The sequence below is a fragment of the Notolepis coatsorum genome, assembly GCF_963971535.1.
Source record: "Notolepis coatsorum genome assembly, chromosome: 5".
Classification (NCBI taxonomy): domain Eukaryota; kingdom Metazoa; phylum Chordata; class Actinopteri; order Aulopiformes; family Paralepididae; genus Notolepis; species Notolepis coatsorum.
The window spans coordinates 7241210-7265056 of NC_140169.1; the positions used below are offsets into that span (position 1 = coordinate 7241210).

A 23847-nucleotide genomic window follows, 5' to 3' on the forward strand; every position below is an offset into this window, starting at 1 on the left:
TTCTGATTACCAGATTACCACTAGTCTAACTCCTAAGCCACTGTAGTGTAAGTTATCATATGTATGGTAGTGCACGTTATCATAAACTGTATTTATGGCTGGTAGTGCAAGTCATAATATGTCTGGTAGTGCAAGTTATTATATGTCTGGTAGTGCAAGTCATCATATGTCTGGTAGTGTAAGTCATCATAGGTCTGGTAGTGTAAGTCATCATAGGTCTGGTAGTGTAAGTCATCATAGGTCTGGTAGTGTAAGTCATCATATGGTAGTGTAAGTCATCATAGGTCTGGTAGTGTAAGTCATCATAGGTCTGGTAGTGTAAGTCATCATATGTCTGGTAGTGTAAGTCATCATATGTCTGGTAGTGTAAGTCATCATAGGTCTGGTAGTGCAAGTCATCATATGTCTGGTAGTGTAAGTCATCATATGTCTGGTAGTGTAAGTCATCATAGGTCTGGTAGTGCAAGTCATCATAGGTCTGGTAGTGTAAGTCATCATTATGTCTGGTAGTGTAAGTCATCATAGGTCTGGTAGTGCAAGTCATCATATGTCTGGTAGTGTAAGTCATCATTATGTCTGGTAGTGTAAGTCATCATAGGTCTGGTAGTGTAAGTCATCATTATGTCTGGTAGTGTAAGTCATCATAGGTCTGGTAGTGTAAGTCATCATATGTCTGGTAGTGGAAGTCATCATAGGTCTGGTAGTGTAAGTCATCATAGGTCTGGTAGTGTAAGTCATCATAGGTCTGGTAGTGTAAAGGCCTCTGCATGCTACAGAAACTTCAAAGCAACTGCAACACAACATCGACAAAGCAACGGTGTTTTAGACACTCTGCCTTTATGCTTCTGCAACATCGACGCGCAAAGTTAGTTTAACTAAAGTTAGTTTAGGTTCGTGTTAACGTTAGACAATGTACAAAATAAACGTATTTCCGGTGATTTTAGACGTCGCTCTTTTATTTTGAAAACCCCCGACCGGAAGTGTTATAGTGTCTGTTGCTAGCAGCTTAACTTTCTGTGCTTTTCGAGCTAACATTACCGTAACATCCTTAGTTTCCAATGGAGAGGACCTCGGCTCACATGCAGCTCAAACTACCTATTGGAATAAATTAATTGATTGATGTTTAACTTGTCCCTGTGTGTGTCCAGTCATTTCGACTAGCAAACGTTGTATTTAACGTTACCTCAGGACGGATACCATTGTATTTACTTGGTTAGCTATGTAGCTAATGTGGATAGCATTTTGAATAGACCCAATGCTAGCTGGCTGGCTACAGCTTTATTTACTAAATTATGGAGGCTTTTTAATCGTCAAGGTAAGAGAGGATTTGTCATGATCAACTGAAGGCGTATGCTATGGAACAATATGTGCTTGGGTTTTCAGAAAAAGGCGAGCTATGTGACGCTAATTATTTAGCGTCAACGCTGGAAACAACAATGGAGGATTATTCTCTGCGGGACTAATATTATTCTATGACAGCCCCGCCCCCATTCGCTAACCAACCAATCACTGCTACGCAATATCAACGCAACGGTTGTTTAGGTTAGATTTGAGGGACATGTACGCAACGTCCAAGCAACACAGTCTACAAGACCCTCTAAAACAACCGCGCTGAAATCGTGCCGATGTTGTGTTGCAGTTGCTCTGAAGTTTCTGTAGCATGCAGAGGCCTTAAGTCATCATATGTCTGGTAGTGTAAGTCACCATAGGTCTGGTAGTGTAAGTCATCATATGTCTGGTAGTGTAAGTCATCATAGGTCTGGTAGTGTAAGTCATCATATGTCTGGTAGTGTAAGTCATCATATGTCTGGTAGTGTAAGTCATCATAGGTCTGGTAGTGTAAGTAATCATAGGTCTGGTAGTGTAAGTCATCATATGTCTGGTAGTGTATGTTATCATAGGTCTGGTAGTGTAAGTTATCATAAACTGTACTTATACAACAAGTAAGGAGAGGAGGAGATCAAAAACATTCCTGTGATTTGTGAACTGTATGCGTTAGGGGTGTAACGGTACACAAAATCCACAGTTCGGTACGTACCTCGGTTTTGAAGTCACGGTTCGGTATTATTTTCGGTACAGTAAAATAAATTGCTTTTCATTTATCTATTTATTTATTTAACTGTATTAAACGATATAAAACGAATTGACCATAATTTACTGAGCAAACTAATGCTTACTGCTGTAACCTACTAATACCACTTAATGTAAATCTGAAGATTATTATATAGCAGATGCCTTGGACAACTGTAGCGTGTGCTTGTTTATACAGAGCCCCTTTCATGAGCAAGCCCTGCTTGAATACAGGGGCAGGGCTTGCTACAGTCACGAAAGGGGCTAGTTTATACAGAGCTGGTATGACTTGCTGGCTGAAATACGGACGAGAGGGAACTAGGTAGCGGGTAGGGGTGGACGGTATGGTCTAAAATGTATATCACGGTATAATTTGAAGCATAGACGGTAACGGTATATATCACGGTATCAGTGTTTCCGTTAGAATAATTTTTTTTGCCTGATAGGCAGGCTATATAAAGAATGACATCCTCAAGGCATGTAGATTTATAATATTTTAACTTAAAACTAGGCTACTTTTGCGTATAAAGTCATTATATTCCAAATAAAATAAGTCCCGAGTCGAGACTCCGTGCTGCTCCCATTGCAAACAGCGGGGCTGGATTTTGCTAGAAGCATAATGTAGCTGCAGAGCCGCAGAGCCAGTGGCTCTTTCAGGTCGTTCAGCCGTTTGGTGGGGGGGCGCTGTTGAGCGGGCCTGTGACCAGACCTGAAAGAGCCACTGGCTCTGCGGCTCTGCAGCTGCATGCTATTTCGCAAATCCACTGCTGCAGCCGTCCTCCCGTCGTTATCATAACACTACACACATATCATAATGTTTACAGCAAACTGTAGTTGATCACCAGGTATGTTTTATTAACGTAGAATAATTCATATAAGAAAAACGATAGGTAAGATCTCTTACCTTTCTCCACTGGTTAAAAATGCCAGGAACTGAAATTGAAACTTGCTGTGCGCCGCGGTGATATGTGTTTATTATGAAATGACAATTGCGTGTGGACACGCCCAGTGCGCCCACTGCGCGAAGCCTCCTAAATAACTTTTTCCAGTTTGCACATATCTATTATCTATGACTAATTCGATCTATTTTTAGGGGCAAATGCGATTGAAATAGTCGCGCTGTGGTTACATTTTAGAGCTGCACTACCTGTTACACGGTATAGTCAAAATCCATACCGTAGAGCAAATTCATACCGTTTATACCGTATACCGTTTATACCGTCCACCCCTAGTAGCTGGGCTCCATTACTTTTAACATGTGCTTAAACCCTGTGTTCTCGACAACGGAGTATGGTCGCAGATCTGCTGCTATAAAAAAACATATGGCGTTTTGTTATTGCTTTGGCCCGGTCTGAATTAATAGCGAGATGCTGCTTGAATGCCACGGGGAGCTGGGTTTGCTTCTTCGGTGTACCAGTGATATTCACATTAGGGTGATGCCGTTTCAAATGAGTGATAAAGTTTGCAATAAAGTTGAACAATGCCGGCAACGTAGCCCCTTTCGTGACGGTGATGCAAGGCTTGCATCACAAGTGTGCATCACAGTCACGAAAGGGGCTAGCCGGCACGTAGCTTTAGTGCGATCCACCTGTCTTTGTCCATTACTGTGGTTAACTGGGAATCCGAAATGATCCCAAACGGGAGACTTGAATGTTGTAGGAGCATCTTCTAGCTCTGGCTGGTCAGTTAGTATTGACCCGCCATACTAAGGCTAATATGCTATGCTGAATTACAGCTCTCGTTCAGTGTAGCTGCGCGGGATGAACAAACAACATCCGGTTAGTTGTGCACGTTATATTAGGGCCGGGGGGATTTAAGTTCCGCAAAAAAAGGTACCATACCGTTGCAATCGTTCGGTGCACAGCGCATACTGTACCGGAGGACCACATTGAGGCGGTACAGTATGTATCCGCGTACCGTTACACCCCTAGTATGTGTGACTAACACTATGCACAAGTAAGGTACTATTATGTCAGTGGTTATCCAACAGGATAACCACTGATGGGAGTCCCCAGAAAAAATAGGACAATAACCAAATGAGGATATATAAAAGTGACTATTGTGCTTTCACACTCTCCACTGCTATATCAGCTACAGAATTCTAGACTAAAGCACATCAAAAAAACAAAAGTCTTCTTATGACAGGAGACAAAATAGTACCGAATGGGGGTCCAAACTTAAACTGCTATAGGCCATCATCTGAAAATAGGGTACGAGTATTTCAGGGATGATTTGATGTAAACACAAAATGCACTGGGATTATAGGGGAAATGAGGAATACATGGAAATCTAGATAATAAAGACACCAAAAAATACTAGTTGGTTAATTAAAATAGGTTACAGCATCCTACTAGACTCTGAGGCCAGCCTTTGAAAACAGGGTCTATGTAGTTTGCTTAGAATCAGATAATGAGGCTGAGCGTCGTGTAACGCCTGACCTCAGTAGTGATCGGATAGGTGAAAAGGGTGCCCCCTGTCGATGACACTGGGAAGTGACACAGAAAGTAGGTCACCTGGTCTAATTACTTCATCTGGACAAAAATGTGTATAGATGGACATAGTTGGGATGTGATATCTAATCTATTTAATATGGGTTTTGGTGGGTGGTGTGTTGTCTTACCCAGTTCTACTGCTTTGTTGTACTGGTCCATGGCCTCGCTGTGATTCTGTTTCTTCCACAACACCTCTCCCTCGACCCAGTGTCTCCTGGCTTTGCTCTCGGTCTCAAACCACTTGTCCAACAAGCCGCTGAGAACGACATTTAACCTCGGCATTTGTCCATCCTTTTCGCTCAGTTTATGTTTGCAATGTTTGCAGTCTTTCACATCCTTCTCCTCCAGACACCGCTTGCAGAACGTGTGGCCGCACACCAGCGTCGCGGGTTCGTGGAGCAGACACCTGCAGAGGCTACACGAGAACATGTCCAGGGGCTCATTGTCCTCGCACCACGTCTCTAAATCGGTCTCGTCTTCTTCTCCGTTACCGTGCGGCGTTCCGTTCCTCCCGTGCAAGCCCTTCTCGCGGAGGCTCCGCGCGATGCTCTCCACCAGGAGCCTCAGCTCGCCGGACCGCAGCTTGCTCAGGCTGGCCGCCGTGCAGTAGGACTCCAGCGCGTCGCCGAGCCGCCCGGCCCGCACCAGGGAGTCGGCCCTGCGCAGACACAAGCCCCGGTCCGGCTGCTGGAGGTCGGCGAGCTGCGAGCTGTAGATCTCCACGGCCAGGTCGAAGTCCCCGGCCCGGTTGGCCTCCTCTGCCACCTTGATTGATTGAACATTTTATTAACAGATTGCAGAATGGGTACAATACAGTACGGCTCAATACACACGGTTGTTAAACCGCTTAATCGCCAATGACGTGTTTAGACGTCATTCCTCGCCATGCGTAATCTGCCAATGACGTCGTACAGCGTCTTTGAGATCAATATAGGGGTGGACGGTATGGTCTAAAATTTATATCACGGTATAATTTGAAGCATAGACGGTAACGGTATATATCACGGTATCAGTGTTTCCGTTAGAATAATTTTTTTTGTCTGATAGGCAGGCTATATAAAGAATGACATCCTCAAGGCATGTAGATTTATAATATTTTAACTTAAAACTAGGCTACTTTTGCGTATAAAGTCATTATATTCTAAATAAAATAAGTCCTGAGTCCGTGCTGCTCCCATTGCAAACAGCGGGGCTGGATGCTGGATTTTGCTAGAAGCATATGTAGCTGCAGAGCCGCAGAGCCAGCGGCGCTTTCAGGTCTGGTCACAGCTTTCAGCCGTTGGGTGGGGGGGCGCTGTTGAGCGGGCCTGTGACCAGACCTGAAAGCGCCGCTGGCTCTGCAGCTGCATGCTATTCGCAAATCCACTGCTGCAGCCGTCCTCCCGCTGCAGCCGTCGTTATCATAACACTACACGCATATCATAATGTTTACAGCAAACTGTAGTTGATCACCAGGTATGTTTTATTAACGTAGAATAATTCATATAAGAAAAACGATAGGGACATCTCTTACCTTTCTCCACTGGTTAAAAATGCCAGGAACTGAAATTGAAACTTGCTGTGCGCCGCGGTGATATGCGTTTATTATGAAATGACAATTGCGTGTTGACACGCCCACTGCGCAAAGCCTCCTAAATAACTTTTTCCAGTTTGCACATATCTATTATCTATGACTAATTCTATCTATTTTTAGGGGCAAATGCGATTGAAATAGTTGCGCTGTGGTTACATGACGTCATTGCTATTTTAGAGCTGCTCTACCGGTTACACGGTATAGTCAAAATCCATACCGTAGAGCAAATTAATACAGTTTATACTGTATACCATTTATACCGTCCACCCCTAGATCAATATTTCAAAAATCTGTCATGGCAATCATATTTCACCCACGGAGACTTGACGGGTGTTGTAGAGCTCCTCTCAACTCTCCAACGGTGCAAGACCGCCATCTGGTGGCCGATCGGCGAGGTGCCAAAACCGGAAGTGAGCGGCCGGAAGTGGTGCTCACCCATATTTCGTCCGGCCACTCGCTATCGCTCGCGGGACTCCAGCTTGATACACTGGATAGCGATCTGTTGCCAATAACTCGATAAACAACATGATTTGGACGTATATAGTATTATACAACCTGGAAATGGACCAACTAGATCGACATCCCATAATAGCGAACTTTCTGCTCCACGCTGATCGCCCAACGCTACGAGGAAGTAGGGCTGAGCGATATGGCCAAAAACGTTATCGCGATAAAATTATAAAATTATTTTCATATAACTCTATATCGATAATTATCGTCGATATAATGTCTGTCAAGTTTAATTAACTTCTTATGCCCGGCGCCGATGGACGGGCTATTAATAGACTTGTTTTGCTGCTGCGAATGTCTCGAGTTGATGTCGTCATCAGTCCGCGCACGTTAGCAGTTAGCCAGAGCAAGCGCTGTATCCCATGACAATGTACTAAATATGACCCTAAAATACTCTGTTCCGCCCCAATACATTGCAACGACGTCCACCGTATACCCCACACTACTATAACCGTGGCCTCAGAATTCACGCTACACACCCACTCGGCACGTAAACTATGAAATAGCGCAGTGCAAGCTAATTATCCTAGCCAGCCTGGTTTCCAAGCAGTGTATCCCATGACAATGTACTAAATATCACCCTAAATACTCTGTTCCGCCCCAATACATTGCAACGACGTCCACCGTATACCCCACACTACTATAACCGTGGCCTCAGAATTCACGCTACACACCCACTCGGCACGTAAACTATAAAATAGCGCCGTGCAAGCTAATTATCCTAGCCAGCCTTGTTTCCAAGCGGTGTATCCCATGACAATGTACTAAATATCACCCTAAATACTCTGTTCCGCCCCAATACATTGCAACGACGTCCACCGTATACCCCACACCAGCGTTTCCGTTAGCCGGTAATAATTACCGGTATTTGACCGGCAAAATCTGTTGAAGTCCGACATATTTAATCTCTCCGGTCATAATGTCCGGTGAAAATAATTCCCTCTAAGCACAATTTGATTATTTGAATTGTATTAAAATAGGCTAAAATTAAATAGCCTATGCCAGGGGTGTCCAACCTTTTTTGAACCAAGATCTACTTTTTTATTTACCACCTAGCCCGAGAGCTACCAGCCAAAATTGTATATTGTAAGCAGTCACTTGAGGCTTTATAAAAGCAGCATAATGAACACAAATCTGTCAGTGCCGAGTCTGACCTCATCTTAAATAACAAACAGCATTGCTTGTTGTAGTTAACAAGGAGAGGAAGAGTTGATTTAGCAAAAAAAATAATTTTTTTTTTTTTTTTTTTTTTTTTTTTTTAATAATCGAATTTTATTAATCAAGATCTACTTGAAATCAGCCCGCGATCTACCCGTCGATCGCGATCGACTGGTTGGGCTCCACTGGCCTATGCGATGAACGAAACAATCATTACATTTGTTTCATCGTTGCTTCTAATAATGACAACGACGTTGTCAGCTAGAGCCTAGTGCTGGGTTTGCGAGTGCATGTGCAGCTGCAGAGCCGGAGCTGCAGCGGCACAGTGCAGTACTCCAATTCAGCCATTGGCAATTCAGCTGTTGGGCGGGGGGCGCTGCTGAGCGGTCCCCAGATGAGCCAGAAAACAGCTGAATCTGCTGCTCTGCAGCGACACTCTCGCAAATAAGTCGTTGGGAGGTGGAGAGTCATCACGCAAACCCACGATAATGTTGCCGTCTCTCTCTGCCAAATTTCTCAGTTCTTCGCTTGATATAATTAATACAAATGTTTAATTATAACAGACTGCTGTTTATTAATGTCGGGCGACTGCCCACAGACACCTATTTGATTTAAAGTCGGCAGCAGCACGGCGTCTCTGGACTTATTTTATTTGGAATATAATGACTGTATACGCAAAAGTAGCCTAGTTTTAAGTTAAAATATTATAAATCTACATGCTTTGATGATGTCATTATTTTGTTTTGTTGTCATTCTTTTGCCTATCAATTGTTTTTAAGCTCAATAAACTCTGACCGGAATTTCTCTCATTTGACCGGTAGATTGAAATCTACCGGACACTGAGGCCGGCAACAATTTTTTCTAACGGAAACCCTGCCCCACACTACTATAACGTGGCCTCAGAATTCACGCCACACACCCACTCGGCACGTAAACTATAAAATAGCGCCGTGCAAGCTAATTATCCTAGCCAGCCTTGTTTACTACTTGAGTCCTACCTCTCTACGTCTCCCTCCGCTGTCGGCCATCTCCTTCACTGATTGGTTGTTAGTGCGTGTGCTCATATCCAAGCTTGGAAAATCGATATATCGAAACTTTGCGACCACGTTTCATGTTTATTTCGAGGAAATAATTTATCGCGATAGTTATAGTTGGGTCAAGAACCAACATTCTGTGACCATTCTCTGGCTAAGATGTTTTGATGATTGATTTGACTTCTATGGACCTTTTATAAAATATTTAGCCCCCGTGTCCCTCCGAAAAATCCCGGCATTTTTTGTCAGATGGCCAAATCCAAAATACCTGCTGACGCCATCTTGAAAAATTTACTTTTGATCCAGAGCACCTAGAATCATGTATGAATACACTTTTTTGTGTAAGTCAACCATGACGATTCCAATTCTGACATCAGTTTTTACTCTATGACATCAATTTGACCCAGAAATCCAAGATGGCCACCATATAGTAGAGCGAAAATGTAACTTTTAATGTCAAAACCAATTTTACCATGGTACTGCTGTACTTTAAACAAACTACCTTCATAAGGATCTCAGCAAAATAATTGATGAATGTACAGTATGATAAGATAACTAATTATACTTCAAAATACGCTCTCTTAAATAGCTGTAACTTGAACAGATTAACACCTTTTTTTTTTTTTTTTACTTAATTTTTTAACTTTATAGCATTTTCAGCTTTTTCTGGCCACGCAGGACCGATAGAGGGAGAACGGGAGGAGAGGTAGGGAAGACATGCAGCAAATGGTCGCCGGGACTGGGAAACGAACCCGGGACGACCGCTTCGCGACTCAGCACGCTATGTGGTGTGCTACTGGAGCGCCCCAACAATGAAACCACTTTAAACATGTCATGATCAGTCTGAATCAGAGCATTCTGCCTCACTAGATTCTGAATCATCAGATTCCAATGAATCACCCCTCCTCCTCCATACATCATCATCTCCCTTCTCATCATCATCCTCCTCACTCCTCTTCCTCACTTTCTTCAGCTGGCCTTGGTGCAGGTAGATGTGTTGGGAGAGCAGGTCGTGTGTGGCGGACAGGGAGACAGCGACCACCCACCAGCTCCCAGCCATGTCCGAGTGGCGAAGGGTGTCGCTTCAGGGAGGGGTGGCGCACTAGATATGCCAAGTAGTTGGCACGGAGGCAGTGTTGGCGTAGGCTATCTGCATCTGGAGGGAGATGGATGAATGATTTGTTCTTCATTCTCTTCCACTTTGTGGCACGGGCCTCAGCCATGGTGCTACTCTTCTTGTCGCCATAAATAACATGTCGTGTGAACTCAAACAGCTCCTCTAGCACCTCCTCAAGGTCAAGGCTATCTCCACACCGCGAGAGCAGCCGTCGTGCCATAGGGCTCTTTGCCACCTTGTCATACACCGACGACTTACCCTTGTCATAGAAGCCTGAATTGGCATCACAGCCTGTAATGCAGTGTAGCTGCACAATACAATCTGCCATCTCCTCAGTAACCAGGCCACGGCAGAAGACTGTGTTCTGCTTTCTCTTGATGCAGAGCATACCGGGCAGCTGTTGAGAGATGACCGCTGCCATGACATAGGCATCGGTGTCGGCTGCATCAATGACCACAGGGCCACTGTAGCCTGACTCACGTAGAACTGTGTAAGCAGAGAAGAGGATGGTGTCAGCCTCCGACTGGTCAAAGCTGTAGTTCTGCATTGGTTGCTGGGTTGACAAGTTGGTGCAGTGGGAGCCAACAGAGTAGACGATCTCTGTATCTACACCCTGTGCAACAAGGTCAGTCAGATAGCTGCATATTACTTTTTGTAGCCGCTCCTTGTTGCTGACGCTACACAGCAGTGTTTTGAACTCTCTGGCAGAGGGGAAGGGGTCGCCCAGCTTCATGTAGGTGTTGGGGACATGTACCTTACCTTGTACCCGCAGATCTCGCTCGTCATCTTTAGTTGAGTATGCTGCGTCGTACGGGTCATTTACACAGAAAATACGGTCAGCATCTCCATGGCGGGCAAGGATGATGGATGATACCTTGTGGACATAGTCCAACCACTTGTATGGGGTGCCATCTTGTGTCTGCCGATCTTCTGCTGATGGGGTTGCCATCCTCCAGATCATGCCCATGTCGACAAGAGCGGTGTAGGGTTCTTGCAGATCTACAGATTGGAGAGAGAGCTTCTGAATGAGCTTGCTCTTCCGTGTCTTCCTATATGTGCCATTGGAGTTGAATAAGGCCACACATTCCTCGACAACGCGATGTTCCAGCAACTCTGAGAGATTCACAAGTTGACTGACCTCAACCAGGTCAATCACTGCCTTGAGAGCACTCCGCTCCATCTCAGCAGCTCTTGCTTTGAGTTCCTCCCCGGGCTTCTCCATGCAGGGCTGCTTGGCAAATGTCAAGCGTTTGCTCAGAGGGACAGGCGCATGGAGGGAGGTTTTCTTACTGAACACTCGGTCTTGCAAGAAGCTGGTCAACTTCTCCTCTCCCACAGCATAGGCTGAGTTGAAGTCCGCAATGAGTTCATCAGAGGCAGGCATGGCTGACTGTAGGGTGCGGAGGGTGGGTGAGGCTGGATCAAATGGGAAGGAATCAAACTCATGCATGCATGCGACCAGGTCCTGCACACGCTGCTCATCTTCTCTCATCCTTTTCGGACCACATTCTATGTGCTTCCTCTTGGCTTTTTTGTGTGTGGCCAGGGCATTGTGAGCCACCCGGATCTTGGCCAATTTGTTCACATTTCTGGAGTGCACCAGCAGCTGCTTCTCATTCTGGAGGATGGAGAGCCAGCCAGACTTCATTTTGCTGCCCTTGTTCATTGTACACTCGATCCACATGTCCCAGGCCATGTTGGAGTAGGGGTTGCCTGTGATGGACTGAGTGAAGTCAGTACGAAGGAAGGCGACCTGATCAGCAGGGAGAGCTGTCAGCATTGCCCAGAAGTCAGGCAGCCACCTTCCATACCTATTGTTGTCATACACTACCATCCATGGCAGCATGGCACGCAGAGAGCTGACATACTCATCCAAGTTGCAGATATGTACTGCATGCACATTCTGCATGAGTGCATCCGTCATAGACAGGAAGTCCCTCCAGTAGTCCGCCATGTCACTGGCCTCCACCTGGGTGAATAAATTGGTGATGAGGCTCTCGAGGTCAGTATCATCCTCCAGTGCCGCATGTGCAGCTGCACTGGGTTCTTGGGAGAGACTCATATCTCTCAGAATCTCAAGGTTCTCCCTTGTCTCATCAGCCAGGTTGGGCATGAGCCTCCCCTTTACCAGCTGACTCATGAGTGCCTCATAGATGAGCCTCAAGCAACACAGCCCCCTCTTGTAATGCTTGCCTTTCAGTGCACGGTCGACGGAGCCCTCTGCAATAACTCCTCCTGCCACAAGTACATCTCCTAGCTCATTCCCCTTGTAGCGCTTGTAGATAGCGCTCATCATCACACACTGTATGGAAGGGACCAAGAAAGGGTACAATGTCATGGTACTTGTTTGGGTTCTCGGCCTTGAGCAGAGTGATGAGGACGTACACAGGATGACCTCCCACTAAGAAGGCGAAGGGCATGTGCTTAGTTGCGATGATGATGTCATTCACAACTGACTTGTTGGGCGGTTTATTGTAAGATGTATGAAAATAAGCCTTGCTCTTCCTCTGCTCCATATTCAAGCCAGCGTGAAACCCATTGTATGAAGGGATAGTGCACGCATGCACGCACGTACGCACGCGCACACACACACACACACACACTCGCAGTCTTTTGAAGAAGAAGGCCTGGATGAGCGAGGTCAACAGGAGTTCTTCATGTCAAGGAATGGCGAGATGGCGTGGTCCAAGATACCTTTTGAAACAGAAGGCTGAGCACAAGCTCAGAACATCATCAAAATAACTCCTGAAAGAAACAGCTTTCGAACACAACACAAGGGTTAACAAACCCCAAACACAGGGCTACAATGACTATATTAGCTAACTAGTTGTTGTTGCTAGCTAGCTAGCTAGCTAGCTATTGGGAAAGTTGTTAGTCTGAAGCCCTGCCCAAACACCAAATCTTACTTTCCCATTAAAAAGTTACATTTTCGCTCTGCTGTCTCTTTCTACATTTTTGCTCTACTGGATGGTGGCCATCTTGGATTTCTGGGTTAAATTGATGTCATAGAGTCAAACTAATGTCAGAATTGGAATCGTCATGGTTAACTTACACAAAAAAGTGTATTCATACATGATTCTAGGTGCTCTGGATCAAAAGTTAATTTTTCAAGATGGCGTCAGCAGGTATTTTCGATTTGGCCATCTGACAAAATTCCGGGATTTTTGAGAGTAAGTAAGTAAGTATTTATAAAGGGAGGGACACAGGGGCTAAATATTTTATAAAAAGGTCCATAGAAGTCAAATCAATCATCAAAACATCTTAGCCAGAGAATTGTCACAGAATGTTGGTTCTTGACCCAACTATTATCGTTATCGTTTTATCGCCCAGCCCTACGAGGAAGCTGCGTGTTTGATTACTATTATACATACAAACTGCTCCGATCAACATATCACCCATACTACATGAATGATTTAACGTCGGCCACGGACTTATAACCCCCCCCCCCCCCCCCCGCGTGAATATTAAAGGCAACCAACTTGTGTTCGGCTTTTCTCTGATTTGGCCGCTCCCCCCACGCCCCCACGCGCAGGCAAGCGCAGTCGTCCCACGTCCCAAATGAAATCCAAGGAGCGCAAGCGAGCGGCAGCGCGGGCAACCAACTTGTGTACCATGGGCTGCTGTTCCAACGCACTTGTGTTGGGCTGCTGTTTCACTTGTGTATAAACAAAGCCCATACAGTTATGAAATGCGCTGAACTAGAAAGCGTAACGTTATTATGTTTCGTGTTTTTAACAACCAACTACCAGATTCACTTGTGTATAAACAAAGCCCATACAGTTATGAAATGCGCTGAACTAGAAAGCGTAACGTTATTATGTTTCGCGTTTTTAACAACCAACTACCAGATTCACTCGTGTATAAACAAAGCCCATACAGTTAAGAACTGCGCTGAACTAGAAAGCGTAACGTTATTATGTTTCGCGTTCCATTGATTAACGCCATTACCTGCTGTGCTGTAGGAAGCAGAGGTACAGTAAGTTACAGTAGGTGTAGGTTACATGTTTAATCAAAGCCCATACCATTTTTTAGATGAATGATTGTGGATATAATATAGAAAACACATCATTATGATATTGTCAGAGGGAGAGGCATGACTTTGCGACAGCCATATTAGACACTCACTGTACATCAGTGTGGAACTGTAACGTTATGTTATTTCGCCCGTGGAGGCTGCTGAGCCTGAAGCGCCAGCGGGGCGACGCGGTGGTTTATCCCCGGCTTTCGTGCGCCGCCGCCGGCTTGATACAGCTTCAGCAGCAGCAGCGGCGGTGCTCTGTTGTAGGAAGCCCTTCAATGACAGCGGCGCGCTCTCATATTTTGCGAATGCATAAACTATATCTTAAATTATGGCTATGTGTCTAATATGGCTGTCGCTTATCAATGACTTCGCGACAGCCATATTAGACACTCACTGTACATCAGTGTGAAACTGTAACGTTATATGTTAATTTCGCCCGTGGAGGCTGCTGAGCCTGAAGCGCCAGCGGGGCGACGCGGTGGTTTATCCCCGGCTTTCGTGCGCCGCCGCCGGCTTGATACAGCTTCAGCAGCAGCAGCGGCGGTGCTCTGTTGTAGGAAGCCCTTCAATGACAGCGGCGCGCTCTCATATTTTGCGAATGCATAAACTATATCTTAAATTATGGCTATGTGTCTAATATGGCTGTCGCTTATCAATGACTACGCGACAGCCATATTAGACACATCGCCATAATTTAAGATATAGTTTATGCATTCGCAAATATGAGAGCTCTGTCATTGAAGTGGGTGGTGGCAGCATTACTAACAGTAGTGATTTTTATTGTTTTGTCATGACCAAACATAATCCCAACATAGATAGGAGGTGTACTATATGTCAAATGTCGGTCATGTGGTGGAAGAGTTTAGTACAGTCACACAACAGAACACCGCTGTAGTACAGTCACACAACAGAACACCGCTGGTTCTACCAGCTCTCCTGCCGCGTCTCTCTTGCCGCAAGGGCGTGTGCTAGTGGATTGATTGATTGGCCGTGTGGCCAATCAGAGAAACGCTGAACGAAAAGCTGAACACAAGTTGGTTGCCTTTAATATTCACGCCCCCCCCCCCCCCCCCCTCCGGTCACCAGCAGATGAGGCATGACGTTTAGGACCTTGTACAATTGAAATTTTTAATCTGACGTCAATCGGTATCAAACTACATTTGATGATCTAATATATGTATTTTATGTCTATAACTCACGTTCTATGGAATGCTGCAGAAAACGATAAAAACATATTTATACTTTAGACCATATTTTTGTATGAATGTGTGAATGAAAAAGTAGAACGTTGCTACATCCTAAACGATAGATACTTGATGTAGAATGGGCCATAGTAATGTCAATTGAGCAATACAATTTAAAAAGTTATAGCCCTGCAAAGAAGGGGAACATCTCCATAGACTTACAGTGGTGGCAGAGAGTGGATTAAGATCAGAATAATCTCTGGCAGATAAAGGGTTAAGGGGATGCAGACCAGAGAAAGACGTCCCGTCTTGTTTACATCAGGGTCCCCCATTTTCAATTCAGAATTAATTGTAAGTAAGGGTGCAATTAGCACCGTGCAATCCATTCTTTGTGGATCTAGCCCACAGTCTTTAAGAATTAAGATTTGACATGTAAACTCGCATGATTTTTTTTTACATCCGAATGATTTGATTCCGAAGTTATAATTCGGAATTAAAAGTCACCATGTAACCGCAGCCAGTGTGTCATAGATGTGAACAACATGACATACAGATAGTAGACAGTACTGCTACATCTATAGATTTATGACATACCAGATCTACAAATACAGTAGTTTGTGATACAAAAGAAGAGTATACATTTGACGAAGAAACTGTACCTCGAGCATCTCGGGACAGATCCCCGGCGCTGCGGCGTTGGAGAGCGGGTGGAGGATGAACACTGAGTCACCCTGGAGGACGTGAGGATGGATTCCCGTATCATCCATCTTGTCTTTTATGAGGGGGGGGGATTAATAAACGCTACAAGTTGTGATGATGGAGTCCACCACTCTGATTGACCTGTACTCACTGTGCTGCTGTCTGGAGACCATGTTCTACTGTTAGCTGGATGGACGCTGTGCTCCTCTCCCGTGGAACCGTGTCCCGCCTGGCCTGCTCTGTAAGAGTAGATCAGGCCTCATTACTATAATCTATATTAATTAATGTTCTAATCAGCAGGACAGACACGGTTTCTACCTGCGATTGGAGTAAATAAAGCTCAGATCCGGAGTCAGGAAGTAAAGGTTGTTGTCTATAACGTGACCGGCGAGTCACGACACGAACAACAGCGCGTTATGTTGTGTTCTGTTGTCTAGTCGTGTAATATTGTCTTATTAAGGATTTGTTTTTTGTTTAATTAAACGCGACCGTTGTCGTTGTTTTGAGGTCGCTGGGTTGAAGTGCCGGACGGACGCACGACAAGACACACATGTTTAGTTGATGTTTCCGTGTTGAGCTGCTCGTCTGTTGTTGTTTCTAAAGACGATGTTGCTCAAATAAATGTTTTTGTTTTTAGTTCGGTTAAGGCTCTGGGTTATTAGAGTAGCTGCTACGACAGCACAGCCTCCTTCTTCGTCTCGGTGGAGAGTGAATGAAGCCCCACAGGTTCGAGAGCAGCAGCAGCGTCACGTCATTTGTTTTTGTTTTTATGTAAGAGCCGATAATGCGACGTTCGCTAGCGGTCGCGGAGGTGGGGAGTTAGAAGTGGGGAAACACTGTAACTTTCTTTGTGTTTTTTTGTCTTTTCTTTTGGGTTTTGTATTTTTAGTTTTTATTGTTATTTATTATTATTTCATATATGATATATTTTTTTTTCATGTTGGTTTTCCTATCCTTTTAGTTTCGAATCACAATGATATGATGTGGAAAACATGTACAAAGATTGTATGAATAATGGAAAAATGCAATAAAAAAAGTTTAAATATAAAAAAAAAAATATTGGGGAAACGCTCACTCTCCAACCGGGTGACGTGGGCTCGAGCTACAAAGCCCGAAAATACGGGATGCTCCGCTAAACAGTTTTGCCATTTCTTTCGTACAATTCGCCTGCATGAACTACAACTAACACAAAGACCATTTACAACGACATACGACTAATATACTACCCGAGTTTGTGATTAACGCTCTGGGATCCTCTGGTCCATTTAGGAAATCCATGAACATGAACTTGCATCGGTTTGTGATAGATTATTAGGTACTGGGTATTTCAAAGTACCTCATATTTGGTACCATTTTGAAGCTAACAACTAGGGCTTTCCAATGATATAAAATAAGTGTATGATTATCATCATAATTTTTTATTATTATGGTTCATATGTAGTTGCACTTGAACTTGTTGAAATTAAACTTGGAAGATAAACAATTTATTTCAAGCACTTTCCTTGCTTATTTCAGATGTATGTGTAATGAATGGAATGTAGACAATCTTGTTGGCGATATAGAAGAGCTGACGGATTAAAAATAGCATCTATTGTTCAAAAGTTATGAATTAATTAAGAGTTGATGGCTCGTTCTATTAGTGTACAATACATAATAGTAGGTAGTCGGAATTTCCGACCTACGACTTGTAATCGAATGTAACTTTAGCGATGGTAGCTTTCTTCTTCTCCTTCTTCTTCTTCTGCTTCAAAACTCAACAAAACCTTCTCTCTCCTTGGGTCGATATCATATCACAGGGTCTTATGAGATCTGGCAAATCGTATGAATTCAAACAATGGCACACGCGGTGATGAATACAAATACAAAACATATAGGAATGAAGGCAACAACAGAAAACACTACCAGTGGGTTACTTCGATTTTAGAGACGATGACGGAACATGGGGTCACGTGATGCCCAACACGGTGTTTTGATTGGTGCATTATATGTCTCACTTATATAACGAGGCAACATTGTATAACGAAAGGTTATTCTATAACCTAGTTATATGAATACTGTATAACCTATCTGGCAGGGTTTCGTGTAACAACAGGATACTTGTCTTATTTTTAGCAGTTTTTTTGTGGTGTGATTTCACATAAAGTTTGATATAGTAGCGGTGGTTCAATTTAATAATTCATATCTAGTTTGCTGCTTTGACTTAATTAGGAGACATTATTATTCTGGTTATATAACTGTTCCGAGAGGGAATGAATGCATTGTTTTATGTAATGCTTTATTATATAAGCAGCCCCAGTGAATTACCCCTAGACTTTTGAGTTTCACTGGAAGCATATTATTGCCCAGATCTGACTGACCTAATATAGGGCATACCATTTGGACATGGACTTTATTTATCTTTTCACACTTTAGAGAAAAACTCATATTTTTATGTAACGTTTAATGGTTATTACAAAAATATTTCCACTCCAGTAATAGTCAGCATGTGATTAATGGTAATATCTGATTCAATCAGCTTCAACCTGGCACCTACATACAGACCTACACCTAAATAAACATCATATGTGTGACAGAAGACGACACATTTGACAACCAAAACGTTATTCAATATCAATCACCACATCATCAGAAACAAGTATTGTTAATTTGATATAATCGTTGTTATATGTTAATGTATAGTGTATTTATAAAAGAAAACAAAAAAACGATTGATTCAACTAAAATAAACTATCTGGTTTGAATCGGATATCCATGTAGGCTGCCACAAAATTCCACATGATTGATTGATTGATTGATTGATTGATTGAAAAGTTTATTAACAGATTGCAGAATGGGTACAGTACAGTACAGCTCAATACATACAATTGTTAAGGGAATGCAGACCAGAGAAAGACTTTCGTCTTGTTTACATCAGGGTCCCCCATTTTCAATTCATCATAACATATATGACACACACGACATACAGATAGACAGTACTGCTACATCTATACATTTATGACATACCAGATTTGCAAATACAGTGCTGTTTGTGATACAAAAAGTGTCCAGAAAAAGAGTGTATATACATTTGATGTAGAAACTGTACATTGGAGGAGGTTGGGTAGGTGGGGTGGGGTTGGGTGGGGTGGGGGGGGGGGGGGGGGTTGGGTAGGGGGGGGGGGGGGGCACTGTACACTGTACATTGGAATACTGACAAAGCCATACTTGGTCATTTACTGTACAACTGGGTTAGGACATTTGTAGGGGCCAGTTTCGAAATGCAGTCTCCCGTAGGTGTTCTTTGAGAGTGTTTTTGAAAGTGGGTAGTGATTCACATTCCTTTACAGCTTTGGGTAGGGCGTTCCACATTGATGTGGCATAATTGCGAAACGTGTTTAGTCCCTTGTTTGAGCTGAATCTGGGTTTAACATGATTTGTGGAGCTCCTTCTGGTGTTGTGATTGTGGTATTCACTGACCTTTGGGAAGTATTTTGACATGTACATGGGTACCTTGGTCGTGTAGTGTATCTTGTAGACCAGGCCCATTGCAAGTTGCTGTACTCTGTCGTCTACTCTAAGCCATCCTAGGTTGTCAAAGTGGGCAGGGGTGCAGTGTGTTCTAGGAGTCAGGTCAAGTAGTAGTCTGACTAGTTTGTTTGAGATGTTTGTAATTTGGTTTTTAGTGCCTTTGAGGTGCTTTAGTCGTAGTACCCTTGAATGAGTGCTCCTGCCAGAGTCTTCAGGGTATTCTTGTTTACCAGAGAGGAGATCCCGTACAAGAATCGAGTTCGTTGGTTGACTTTTTTTTTATTACATTGGATGCCATTTTGTCACAGGAAAGATTAGCCTCTAGGATGGAACCCAGGTAGGTAATTTCATCTTTCCTTGTGACAATGTTGTCACCCACTGTAACTGAGAAGCCGTCGGTCTTGCTGAGTTTGTTATTTGAACCGAAGAGAATGGATGACAGGCTCTCTGTGACTCACTTCTTTTGAGTTTCACATGTGAGACCACTCATAAGTGTTCTATGTTTGATAAAATATCAGCAGTGGTCAGTGATGCAGTGGTGGTCCCACTCGGTACCACGCCGTCCTAGCAGTTTTTTCTGAGCAGAACACGGACACAAAAATGCATTCACAATTTTCACTGGACTCGTCGCGACGTGCGCCAAGTACCCGGCACTTATCTATCACCTAGACTTTGCATAATAATAGGATACCGATAGCATAACAAAGAACGAGAAGAGCCAAACCAAAATACAAGCCCTGTGGGGGTTTGCTTGATCTGTGGAACCTCTCACTATGTGACAAATGGTCCCGACTGGAAGGATGAGGCATTAAGTTGTGCTTCAGAAGGAAACTGTCCTTCTGTAAACTAAGTTACATTGTTAATTTAGTTTGTATTTACTTTTCTAGTTTAAGTTAATTCAATTAAATAAATTGTAACTACAATTACATTTAAAACATTGTTTGTTTTTCAACCATATCTTTTGACAATATAATTTCTTTATATATTGAAGGCTACATCCTGCTACCTTTTTCAGCTTCTCTATTTCAAGGCAATATTTACAAAAACTAAACTAAAACTAGTAATTTCCTATACAAACATATTTCCTACTACTTATCAGGCCATGTGAGCGGATCGGAGCGTGAGCGGCGCGGGGCGCGGAGCGGGCGGTTTTGACGTGAGCGAGGAGTGGGTTTTAAAATGGGTCGGCGTGACGTCCTGAGCGAGAGTTCTCCTCCGCTCCAATCCACTCCAGGTCGCTCACAGTGGTTTAACACTGTTGATGTAATATACATGCAGTACAATGCCAAAGCAACAGATGGCGATGTACAAACATGAATGCCATTTTGTAAGGTTTGGTTCTTTCCCCACCACGGGCTTCTTGAAGTACTGTGATGATTGGTCCGCTGCTCACCCACTCGCTCTGTTCCTTTAAGTTTTCTGTTAATCAATTGCATTCTCCTATTCACACGCTTCTTCCCGTAGACGCCGTTTGATTGGTGCTCCCCCAACCTCACGCTTGTCAATCTCATCCCGCAGCTGTCACAGCTTGTCAATTAAGCATTCCTCTGATTATATATACCCTGTTTCCCCATTCAAGTTTTGTTGGATCGTTTTGATATTTCATTAGCATTCGCCGTTCCTTCCTTGCCTGCTGTTTTTCCCTGTGCTTCGCTTCCAGGATATTCAAGAAGTATTCCGCTTGGACAACCAGTTCCCCGTGGCGACGCGCTCACCCCTTTGATCCTACTCTCTTTACGCACAGCGCCTGGGTGAGTTTTTATGACTGTCTTTGCTCCTATTCGTTTTTCGTGTGTTTAAAGACACTGAAGATATCCTGCTTTTTATCAGACTGTCACTCACCCAGTGTCTGCTTTTTTGGATTGTTCATTGGGATAATATTTGGCCTTAACATCGCCCACTGTGTGAATTCACACCGAAGACATTATCACTTGGAATTGTATTGGGACTTCGCTCTCTGTGTGTATTCACACCGAAGATATTGTCACTTGGATAATTATTGGGACTTCGCTCACAGTGTTTATTTGCACCGAAGATTCAATCACGCGGATTTGTGTTTGGGACGTTACTCACAGTGCAGGGACGTGCACAGGACTTTAGAGGGGCAGGTGCTCAAAGGCTGAAAAGGGCACTACACTTGTGTGTATTAACCGAGCGCGCGCGCATAGCGCGCAAGCACGATTTTTAAGGGCCCTTTTCGGGTGGGGGGCCCCCTTTTTATGCTTTTTTGGGGGGTTTTGGTGATCAAATATTGAATATTGAACTATAATAATCAGTCCAGGAGCTCACTTATCCTTGAAAGACACTTTTATCACTGACTTAAAAGGCCCATACATCTCCATAAATGTCCAGGGGGGAGGGAATAAGTGCTTACCCTACAGCCCCAAGAAGTGCTGTATATTCTGTATTGTTTAACACTTTGGTTGCCTAAGGTTAAATTAATGATATACCATAGATTGCCAGCGCTATTTGTCTATGGAGAAAGTCCCCTTCTTTGCAGGGCTATAACTTTTTAAATTCTGTTGCTACATTGCCATTATTAGGGCCCATTCAAAGTCCTATATGTATTGTTCATTGTGTAGCAACGTTAAACTTTTTCATTCACATATTCATAGTAAAGTATGGTCTAATGTATAAGTATGTTTTCATCTCTTTCTGCAGCTTTCTCCAGAACGTGATATATAGCCCCAAATGCATTATATTGATGATGAAATACAGTTTGATGGCAATCAGCGCGATATAAAAAATTCCAACTAGACGTACTTCTAGAAGTTACTACACGTCATCTGATGTTGACCGGATGGGCGAGGGGGCGTTTATAATTCCGTGGGCAGCGTTATACCAATCATCTAATGTGGGTCAAATGTTGATAATATCAGTTATTATCGAAGACGGTAACGTTACACGCTGAAACTCACCCCAGTCTCCGCGCGCCGTTGGGCGATCATCGTCGAGTAGAAATTTTATCATTATGGGATATATTATTACCCGGTCCATCTCCAGCTTGTATAATGGTATATACGTCCAAATCATGTTGTTTATCGAGTTATTGGCAATCGATCGCTATGTAGAGTGACGAGCTAGAGTCACGGGACATGTACCGAGTGGCCGGAAGCAATACGGACGTCTAGCAAAACCTCTAGTGCGCTTCCTGTTAAGCGCTTGCGCCGATCGGCCACCAGATGGCGCTCCTGAACCGCCAGAGAGCTCAGTGGGTCCTGCTGGTGAATCTCAGGCCAGCGGAGGGACATTATGAATCCGATCGCAGATTTTTGAAATATTGATATAAAGACGACGTACAGCGTCCCCCGGCAACTTTAGCATGGCCAGCAAAGACGTCTAAAGACGCCCCCTGGCAGTCAAAGTGTTAATATAAATGCATTTTTTATTCCAATCCCGATTTGTATTTGAGATTCCCAAATCCCATCGGACTTGACTTCTTCGTGTCCCTCAATGAGTGTAATACCAGCATTCAACTGTATGCGCCACAGCGGTTTCTATCATCATCATCATCACCACCCACGCTATGCATAAAATATATAGGTCCGCGGAGGAGGCCGTGCAAACTGCAATGGAATATGGGGCATCTCTCTCTCTGTCCCTAATATTTTGATTCTATCCTGACATTTTTCAGTTGGAAGGGCAGTCTATATGCGTAACGCTATAATAAAAAAAAAAAAAAAAAAAAAAACGTTTTTTATTTATTTTTTCAAAAAGGGCACTTTTTTGATGAGGCTCAAAAAGGCAGGTGCTCAGGCACCCCTTGGCCTCTATGTGTGCACATGCCTGTCACAGTGTGTATATACACCGAAGATTCTGTCACTTGGATAACTCTGTTTTTGGGACAAGTCACTTCTCCTGTCACCTGCTCTGTTCCCCACTGTACTCTGAGCTAACCCGCTCCCTCTCTCCCTCTCGGTCCCGTTTACCACCTCGGAGATTCTGCCGAGAGAAGTCTGCAGAGCGGCTCTGACGTCACCATCTGCTTCCCCAGACGAACCATCCCGGGGGAAGCTGCAGAGCAGCAACATTCATCTATGCTTGTATCCCAGTCTTTGTTTGTTCTCTACCAAGTTTTTGCTGTTTATTTAGTGTAATTAAACAAGCCCTTGTTTTTGGCAACTCTGAATCAACTCTCTTGTGTCGTTGCGTTTGGGGTCGGTGTCAAACCATAACATTACGATCCAACCAATATGACGACCCCAGCCGACACAGAGAGAGTCGTCACCTTGGGCATCGAGGGGGTGGTAAGGCGTGCCCTACGCTTCCATCGCGCTCAGGCAATGTACCGGTTCATCGTCTCTTTGTCCCCAACTCAGTCTGGTCCCGGGTCCTCCAGTGGGGCCATACCAGCCGGTTCGCCTGCCACCCGGGCGTTCATCGCACGTTCTCCTTCCTGGCTCGTCGATTCTGGTGGCCCACCATGAGGAACGACGTCAAGGAGTTCGTACTGGCCTGCGCGGTCTGCGCCCGCAAGAGAGT

At 44.1% G+C, this 23847-nt stretch overlaps 1 protein-coding gene across 3 annotated transcripts in view; it reads right to left on the reverse strand.

Moving 5' to 3' along the window:
* The window catches only part of lonrf2 (LON peptidase N-terminal domain and ring finger 2), an 85745-nt gene extending 69181 nt beyond the window's left edge, over positions 1-16564 (reverse strand). For 2 of the 3 annotated variants that reach the window (XM_084313917.1, XM_084313919.1), the window contains exons 1-2: positions 15819-16564; positions 4691-5327 (exon numbers count right to left, since the gene is read on the reverse strand). In XM_084313917.1, coding sequence (XP_084170043.1) covers positions 4691-5327; positions 15819-15926 — 745 coding nt within the window. In that variant the 5' untranslated portion in view covers positions 15927-16564. Of the gene's footprint in view, positions 1-4690; positions 5328-8801; positions 8875-15818 lie in introns of those variants that run through there. The other variant, XM_084313918.1, reaches the window with a different exon arrangement.
* Between the last annotated feature and the right edge of the window lie 7283 nt (positions 16565-23847).